The sequence below is a fragment of the Ruditapes philippinarum genome, unplaced genomic scaffold (assembly GCF_026571515.1).
Source record: "Ruditapes philippinarum isolate M1 unplaced genomic scaffold, ASM2657151v2 ctg1393_1_1_1_1, whole genome shotgun sequence".
Taxonomy (NCBI): Eukaryota; Metazoa; Mollusca; class Bivalvia; order Venerida; family Veneridae; genus Ruditapes; species Ruditapes philippinarum.
In genome coordinates this window covers 234897-244449 of record NW_026864718.1, presented here as the reverse complement: position 1 = coordinate 244449, position 9553 = coordinate 234897, and the positions used below count along the sequence as shown (strand labels likewise).

Sequence of the window (9553 nt, the reverse complement as noted above, 5' to 3'; positions counted from 1 at the left end):
ATATATTTTCTTTGTTTTAGCCCTTTCTGTTGTCTAACAACACAATTTATAGAGAGAAAAAATAACATTAAATTGTTAAGAAGCTAGAACAGTGTCTCTAATAATTTTGTCTACATGAATCTGAAAGACAAAATGTAAATAAGATTTACTGTTGACATTATTTGCATCCACCCAGTTACATAAACGTTTAGGCAACACTGCTGCGTTCATCAACTGTGCCTCTATGTAGCAAGTTCCTGTTGTTTCAAAACAAACACTGACCTTCATGTCCACTATATAAACACCTGACCAGACAAGATCCTGAATCTTGTATCTGTAATAGATATATATATTTACATACTGACAACTTCTGTTTTTTTATGAGTTAAGTGGCAGTTCAGCAGTACTTAAGTCATAGACAGCCATCTGCACGCAACTGCCTAAGATATGTTTCCAGATTCTTTAACAGTACAGTATACATGTTTACTATGACCAGGACAGAAAATCTCAAAAATCTATTTATCTATTGTTCTATCAACTAAGGTAAGCACAAAGACTAGCTGAGAGATGCATATAAAGAAAATAGTACCTGAGACGACAAATTAATATTACTTAATATAACCTAAATATCATACATACATTAAGAAATGTTCTAGCAGATTTGAATAAGATATAGTATTCTAGCTCTACACCATTGCAAATACATTTGATCATCAATTAGCAATAAATTAATGACATAAAAGTGTTTTGCTTCTTTTTCTGCAAAGCAATAAATATGTGAGCTTTTCTAAAAAAAAATATGTTGCACACATTACTTACTCTAAACAAAGTACGCCATATAAGCAAAATCTTTCTGTGGTACCTTAAAGGAAAATTATAAAGCTTGTAGGGCTACTTTTCATCAAAACAAATGGCATTCATAAACAATATTTTGATATAAAAACTTGCCATACAAAATCAAATTTCACTGCTTCTGCAGTAGATTTTAAAACAAAACAGCCAAGAAGTTTTAATTTTAAAAAAATATAAACCAAAAATTTTATGTTATAAAAAGTATTTAAAACTAAGATCCTTCTTGTATTAATATGTGCCCTTTCAGAATTAAGTTAAAAGCAAAATTTTCATAAAATCATAAATAATAGAACAAGGGGTTTTTTAATTATATAGAAAAACACCCATCCAAAAAAAAATTTTATCCTTAATTTTATTAACAAAAATTTTTCCTTACATAAAAAACCAAATTTTAATTAGCTAGATACTTTCCAAACCAAACAAGAGGTTAGGCAAACTGCAATCGCTCAATTTTTAATTTTTTAGGGGAGACACATGGGGCCCGATTAAAAAAAAGGAAAGATCTCCCAATCAATGCCACATCAATGCAGCAATCAAATGAAGTGCACGAGTCTTCTAGGTAACATGTTAATGAATTCGGCAATGGATTTGGATTTACACCAAGTAAACAATCTATGGATGAAAGATATTTCAAAATAATTTAAAACTGTTTTTTAATATTTTAATTTTTTTTATGAATAAAACCAAAATTAAAAGTATTTCATCAACCAAATTGATATTTTTACAAATTTTTTAGTTGATTTCTTGAACCCTATTCACAAAAATTTTTTAGTATAAAACAAGGGAACAACCCCGGAGCACCCGCAAAAAGGGGGTTTTTAATTTAAACAATAGTTTTTAAGCTTCAACCGGGGGTAAGGTGATTCAATATATTTCATTGTAAATAAATTAGTCTTTGAAACTGTTAACACTACCCTTTTTTTACCATTTTCGCAGGGGAAATAAGCCAGATTTCTGCACATGATCCCCATTTAAAAAATCCCCAACCAAGATTTTTAGCAACTAGTGAAATTTCGGCCTAATACGGCAATTTATACCCTTGACATCTACCATTCGCGAAAGTGAGAAAAATCTGGGAATTTCATAAAATAAAGAGTTAATATATAAATACAATTAAAATAAGGTTTTTTTTTCTTTTTTTTTTTAATCAAAACTTGGAAATTTATGTGCATCTTTTCATTGCAAGAGTTTTGTTCATCAATGAATTTATTTATCAGTGTTATTCTAGTGCACCTAACATGGTGGAAAGTAGTTGGAGGTCAAAGATTCCCAGTTAAAAGCTCCTTCAAAACATTCACCTGTTACATTTTAAACATTTCTGGTTAAGTTGACATAGATACATTTAAGTTCATATAGTGAATGAAGAGATTTCTAAGGCTGAAAAAACAACATCAAACCTTTTATCTCTAAGCCTGCTATATATATAAGCTTCCTCGCATGAAAGAAATTGTGTCAAATACATAGCTGTCAACATCATGAAAAAGAACAATTTTACATATACCTGTTTCTATGAAACCTATATCCATGTTACAGGGCAGCTTCCTTAATAAAGTATTGTTTAAAACAACATTGTCAGTTTCACAGTCTGAATCTGCCTCCAAACACACTTTTATTCCCAGGTTGAATATAAACTGGTTTGCCAGGTCGAGATTTTCTAAGTTGTAACTGAAATGTAAAGATTTCATATTATCATATGAACTATGATATATCATGAACTAATCTTTGATAGCATAACTCAAAAGCTTATGATACTTGAGCTATTTTTCAGAACATAGTTTCAAAATGCAAATCATAATTCAACATAATCTGTATTTAACCTCTAGCACTTTAACTGTGAAACTTTTTAACAAGTATGCCCATTCTGTTATTGCTGTACATGTCAGTACAGGGAATAGAACAAGAGCTGTCGGTAGGACAGCAACGCCCGACTATTCTTAGTGCTTGATAGTAAAAAAAAACTTTAATTAAAAGGTAAATTTTTTTTCAGTAGAGAAAAAGGCAAATTTTTTCTTTAAATCCATATTATAGTTATAGGCCTTGGAGAGAGTCCTATTATGCTCTCAAAGAAGAGTATAAAGTTTCAAAGCCATATGTCAATGGACTTTGAAAATATTTGAACTATTACAAAAACTTTAACGTAAATTCTAAGTCGAAAAAGGGGCATAATTCTGTCAAAATGCTTGATACAGTTACCTCCTCCTGTGTACAGGTTGGGGTCATGATGGTGAACAAGTGTGCAAAGTTTCAAAGCCATATGTCAATGGACTTTGAAAACATTTGAACTATTACAAAAACTTTAACGTAAATTTTAAGTCGAAAAAGGGGCATAATTCTGTCAAAATGCTTGATACAGTTACCTCCTCCTGTCTACAGGTTGGGGTCATGATGGCAAACAAGTGTGCAAAGTTTCAAAGCCATATGTCAATGGACTTTGAAAATATTTGAACTATTACAAAAACTTTAACATAAGTGGTTACGCCGACGCAGACGCCGACGCTCGGGTGACTACAATAGCTCTACTTATTCTTATCAAATAGTCGAGCTAAAAATATCAAATTCTAATATGTAAAACAATGAGTTGCAAGAAACAAATTCATACTTCAGAAAAGGACAATTTACTATTTTCTAGAAAACAATAGAAGGAAATCTGCCACAGATGTGTAGTTTTACATTTCATATGCTTTTTCAATTTCATGCATATACATGAATGAATAAATTATAATAGTTTCATAAAATTTAAATGCAATACCTTACTCGAACAACACCAAATAAATCTGTTTCTTTTGACACACCTGTAATACAATATAAAATAATGCTTTAATTGTAAGTACAATTTAACAGGTATCGATTCAATTCTTGAATTATAAAATGATACACAGAAAAACAAATAAAAAGCATAAAATTATTATATAAAATCTGAATGACAGAACCACTGATCCTAAAGTAAAGAAAACCTTAAAAGAACGAGTTATATTACACCATCAATACAGCAATCGTTTAAATACTTTAAAGTGTTCTTCTTTGTCATTGTGAAAACATATTGACAGATAATCATATAGGAATTGTTTTAAGCAGTCATTTAGAAATGTATCCTGGTTGTACTATCTACCGGGAGTGTAAGCCTTATTAGGCCCACCATCATATAATACAGAAAAAATCTAGGATAAAATAGTTATTTTCTGTAGAAGGAACCATTTTTTGATGAAAATAACAATCATCCAAAAGAAATTTTAACTATACATCAAAAAGATAGTTCTGTTAATAACCTCATATGAGTGGCAGCCATCTTTGTTTTTAAGTACTTAATACCAGGAATGACTTTTAAGCAATCAATAAAAAGTTAAAAACATATGTAAATGGTCCATTACTGTTAATGATACTAAAGTTCTATTCAATATTTATCAGTTATCACACAGTAAAAGGGTAACAATTTGATAAGCATTTGCACACACATTTAAAATATCATGTTGGGTCCAAATTGTTAGCAATATTACTGGTTTTTATACGTAAAACACATTTATGTGAATAGGGTTATTAAAACTTTGAATTTTCTTCAAAAAATGCTGTATTTTGTATGAAATTAATGTGAAAAACACTTGCATACAAAAGATATTTTTTATGTAAGTATTGTTTGTAATATCTGGACATTCCCGGTACAAAGTACCTCCCGGTATAAAGTACCTTGAGGATATATCCATAAAGGAATAATTATAATAAACAAGTATAACTAAAAATGTAATCCTATGTAAATACAATACAAATTATTGTCATAATTGCATACTTTAATATGGATAACTCTAACCTATATCTAGGTAAATTTCTTCTATACTTCCGTGAGAAAATGAATTTTCTTCTTTTATCATTTTGTTCCTTATTTACATGGTATACTTACCCCATTCATAATCAAGAAGTGGAACAATGAAAACTTGTTTCTCTATAGCAACTGTCAATTTCATGTTACACTGGTTTACTGAGAATGTGGTTATCAAGTTTCGTTGAAGTAATGGTGATACTATACAGCATGTGACAGCATTACATGTTGAGTGTAGATGACAGCTTATTGAAGGAGGCAATGCTGGTAAATCAACATCTAATGGACAATCTGTATATCAATGAAAGCAGCTAGATACAGTGCAACAAAAACAAGAGTATTTAAGTAAAATTTTGTTACATCATCAAGGAGAAACCCAGACAAGCTCGACAGTTAAAAGGCATTCATTCTTGCAACATAATCATGTTATCCCTAAAAATAATGAGTACTGTTCAATGTAGGAAGCCATCTTACAAGTGCTTAATATAAGCTTAACCCATTACCAGATATATTCGCCTTTCTACGCCTTTTTCACCCCCCCCCCCCTTTTTGCTTCCTCAAATGGTGAAAAAATGCCTTATTTAGGCCTCAAAACAATTGTTTTTGTTTGAGAAATGTTGTTTAAAAAATTGACCACTTTTCGGCGCGGCCCCCCATCCAAAAGATACATCAGGGGGTTGCCAGAAGGGGGATGTGCCCCCTTCTGTTTGGGGGGTTTGAAGAAGTCCCCCTCATCGCCAAGAAAATTTTGGACTTGTGGGAGGCTAAAAATGGCCCCAGGTCGATCATAAGGTAACGTGTAACCAATGCTGAAAAGCCTTTGACTCTATCTCGATCCATTGAGAAGTGGCAGCACTTTGAAATCAATTTTGATGAAAAAAATCAACGCAAAATAGTGATTTTTGGCAATTTTGAGATGTCCCCTAGTTGCCATGGTAACAGGAAATTTCAGACTGAGCATGTTGTTACAAAGGCAATGGTCCAGTCAACATTTGTGCCAAGTTTGATTAGTATTGAAGCAGTTTTTATAGTTTTATAGGAACTTGAACTTGTAACGGGAGACTTTTCAATGAAAACGGCCATTTTTCACAAAATGCTCATGGGGTAATGGGTTAATAAGGACTCCACAGAGGTTTTGTAAAATGATAGGACTGTTAATATTTTTTTGAGATCAATATTCAGTTTGATGCAGGTCTAGACAATAACTTGTGTGCAAATTTCAGATCCGAAATTCGCTCACTCCATTATTCCAAAACAGCTACTTTTTCTTTTTTTTCAAACAAACCAAAACTGATATGCGATACAACACTTTTCATTCAAATCAAGCTAAGAATAATGCAAAGATACGATTTACAATTTATTTCTGAATACATTTCTACATTATCTTTTGCATAGCTTTCTCTTTTAAGTTCCCAAGCTGATCTATGTAAGAAATTCAAATTTTATGTTTTTAGGGGTTCTGACCTCAGTGTAATTCCTTTAAGCTTGTCTCACAAAATAATTTTAATAGGCAAGTTTGAACTAATGATCAAAGTTTATTTTGCTTTGCTCAAAATCAGAAAGATAGAGTCTTCTAGTGACCAAGAACAAAAGGCCAATGTTTAAACTTGACATAACACAGTGTAAAACATGTGCTAAGATCAAAAGAATACATTGTAGAAAGCATGTATTCAATTATCATAATTATCAGAGTTATATTTCTTACTCACCAGTAGTCCAGTTTGACATCCCAACAGAGCAGGAATCCTCCTTCATATAAACTGATATGCCAAGGTCACTGTAGAGCTGTGAGAGATCTAAGGCATCAAGGTTTCCTCCCTCTAGTCCCCTAACTGCTAGCCAATTTGTTATAGAAAAATCTGAAAAGAATATGATCTTTCTGCAACAAGGAACTTATTCATTTTAGACTTATAAAGTATGGAATACTTTAGTTTACTCTGAAATCAACAAAGTTCTTGTTACAGCAATTACTAAATACTCCAACATAGAGCCAGAATAGACAATATACAGATGACTGGCAAACCAAACAAGGATGGTGACTGTGTCTTGATCACAGATTTCGTACCTAATGAAATAATTTTGTCAGATCAATGACCAACATTTCTGCACTCATCTTTATATACCCTTTGTTCAACAGAAACATTTTACAGCAATTTTATTAACATTGCCCTCCGTTTCATTGTGGGTTGGCATCACTTATTGGCAATGTCAACCTCCCGTATCAAAGGTTTTGTTGCTGTTCATTTTGCATTCATTGCTACTGTGCCACTTTGTGGCCTTCCAAAGAACAACAATGGAAAAGATAATTTTTGGTAAATAATTAGCAAGAATAGCTTATAAAGCTGACATGGTCTGTATTACTGGATGATAATTTGTATCAACTTTTTAAACCACTTAAATTTGGATCAATTCAAAACAGAAGCAATATGCAATTGATTGATTTAGGTCTATGATATGGATTCTTATTTAAACAATTGTTATAAGATACATATTATAATTATATTGCAAAACATACCTTTGATTTTAAAGCCAGTACTGGTGTCACATAGTGGTTTTTGTAGCTTGGTGTTCTTGAATATCTCTACAAATGGCTCACAAACAGCTTGTGAATCATAACACATACTAAAGCTTAGTGACATTTGATAGACACCTTCATTTTTCAAGTCTTCAATGATGAATCTATAGTAAGATTAAAATTTAACATAATTAATTATCAATAAAACAAAATATTCCATATCAGACAAAAATTGATTTTTTTAAATGATCATATAAAAAACCCTCAATTCAGGTATAATATTATACAATGAAACACCACTTGGAAGTTACATTCCACAGTTTTGTAAGTCTACAGACGGACAGAGTGACAGACAAGGGCCAATCTAAATGACAGCACCCCCATTCAATAGTGAGGGTATAAAAACTATCAAATATGGGTAAATGCCTATAGCATCAGTTCATACAAAATAATTTTTCCAATGAAAAATTAATTTTCACCTTAGCTTGAAGACCCCTTGTAGACTAACCATTCTTTCAGTTCCCCAGTCATAACTGTTCAGATCTAATGAGAACTGCATCTTCTCTATTCCTATTTCAATGATGTTAGTACATGCATGTAGGTAGACAAATGTTTGAATATTTCTCTGAAACACATCCGATCTTATACAACACTGAACTCCGGTACAGAATGTTGGAATGTGACAAGTGACGGACTCAGTAAGCTCAATAGTTTGTATGTCAAAGGGACAGTCTGTAATGAGAAATATTTTAGAATTAGAAATATGGTTCATAAACTATTAAAAATTGATTTTTGTTCAATATGCAATTCATATAAAAACATGAATGTGAAATCAATGCCATGAGCAAAAGAATCAGCTATCGATGATGTGATTATTCTAAATCACAAAGTTGTTTTTCATGAACATGAAATGTGTGTAATAAAGGAAATTTGACTTGACTTAAAATTTACCGATAGGCAAAGAAAACTTGTGGAAACAAATTAAAACCATCCTCTGTCAATTACTTGCAAATTATTTCTACAGATGTTTGGAGAGTAGGTCACATAATTGCAATTAACTTATCAATAAAAAAATTATAAGGAAGATACCATTATCCCACATGTCCTGAGATGCATTGAAATCTGAAAATTTGCATTCATCATCAAAGTATTGGGTCAAATGAAGATCATCCGAGAGAATTCTGATCCAATTAGGATCCATGTCATCAGCATTCCCGAGGCCATTTTCTTCCAACCATGAATCCAAACTAAAATCTGAAAAAGAATAAGCAAGCCTTGTATTAATGCCTTACATAGAAACATTGGTTGATTTTTCTAATTTCTCTAGCATATTTAAAAATATTTATATATATATATATTTTTTTATATTGTTACAATTAAACATGTCACTTCTTCTAAAGATAAGCATAGACCATTTGAAATGCAGTTTTGTCGAGATATATTTGAATAAAATAGATGATAATTACAAGTATTGTGTCATGATATATTTTAACAAAACAGATTCATTTTATAAGAACTGTATCTGCTCGATTTCATGAAAGTATGTTTCTCTGCTTCCAGGTGTGTTTCCTAACTCTTATCGTTGCAATTATAAGGATCAAAAGTTACAAGTTATCCATTAAATCAAATATGAGTACCAAGTTTCTATGGTATTATCTATGCCTAGGTACCTAACTATTACTTTAGTTGACATTATTTGCCCAATTATTTTATATTACCTTCATTGACAAAATCATTATCCCACTGGCATGTCATCTTTGGCAGCAAGGCATTGTCCAATATAGTAATCTCAGAGTGACACGCAGAATTGGCCTCGTAACAAACACTGACATTTAAGTTGGTCAGGTATGCTGCTTCACCTACCAGGTCATGGACTGACATCCTTTTAGAAAAAGGAAAAAGTTTAATGATTTGCCAGAGTTAAAACCTAATTTCGTGGGTTTGTTGATACTGGAAATCAAATAGGTGCTTACAAAACTGGTTTTCGATGCATAGGAAAGAATTGTTGCACTTTTACTTGATACACAGTTTAAAAATATTACGAAAAATAAATATTTTAACATAATAATTAGACAATAAGTATGTTTATATTGAAATGAACAACTGCCTTATATTTTATCCATCTGTATACTATGTTTTATTACAAAGATAGGCTTTATACTGATATTTTTTTGTTCATTTTGGGCTTGGTTTTAAAGTTATTATGCTATGTTAATTTGCATACTTTACATGTGACAGAATATGTCATTTGCCATAAAGTCATTGCTTCAGGCTGCATAAGGGTAGAACCACTTACATTCATTAGTGATCGATTATCTTCATTAGGAACATGCTAGGATTCAACATCCCTCATGGAAACTAAACTTTAACTTATAAGTGAAGGGTAAAGATGTAGT

The 9553-nt window shown here is 31.5% G+C and overlaps 1 protein-coding gene across 1 annotated transcript in view; it reads right to left on the bottom strand.

Annotated features, from left to right (window-relative positions):
* Positions 1-9553, bottom strand: part of LOC132726631 (uncharacterized) — a 134826-nt gene that overhangs the window by 22216 nt on the left and 103057 nt on the right. The window contains exons 106-115 of the mRNA XM_060711976.1: positions 8876-9039; positions 8247-8411; positions 7637-7889; positions 7158-7321; positions 6352-6501; positions 4724-4933; positions 3581-3623; positions 2333-2496; positions 799-841; positions 150-313 (exon numbers count right to left, since the gene is read on the bottom strand). Coding sequence (XP_060567959.1) covers positions 150-313; positions 799-841; positions 2333-2496; positions 3581-3623; positions 4724-4933; positions 6352-6501; positions 7158-7321; positions 7637-7889; positions 8247-8411; positions 8876-9039 — 1520 coding nt within the window. The remainder of the gene's footprint in view (positions 1-149; positions 314-798; positions 842-2332; positions 2497-3580; positions 3624-4723; positions 4934-6351; positions 6502-7157; positions 7322-7636; positions 7890-8246; positions 8412-8875; positions 9040-9553) is intronic.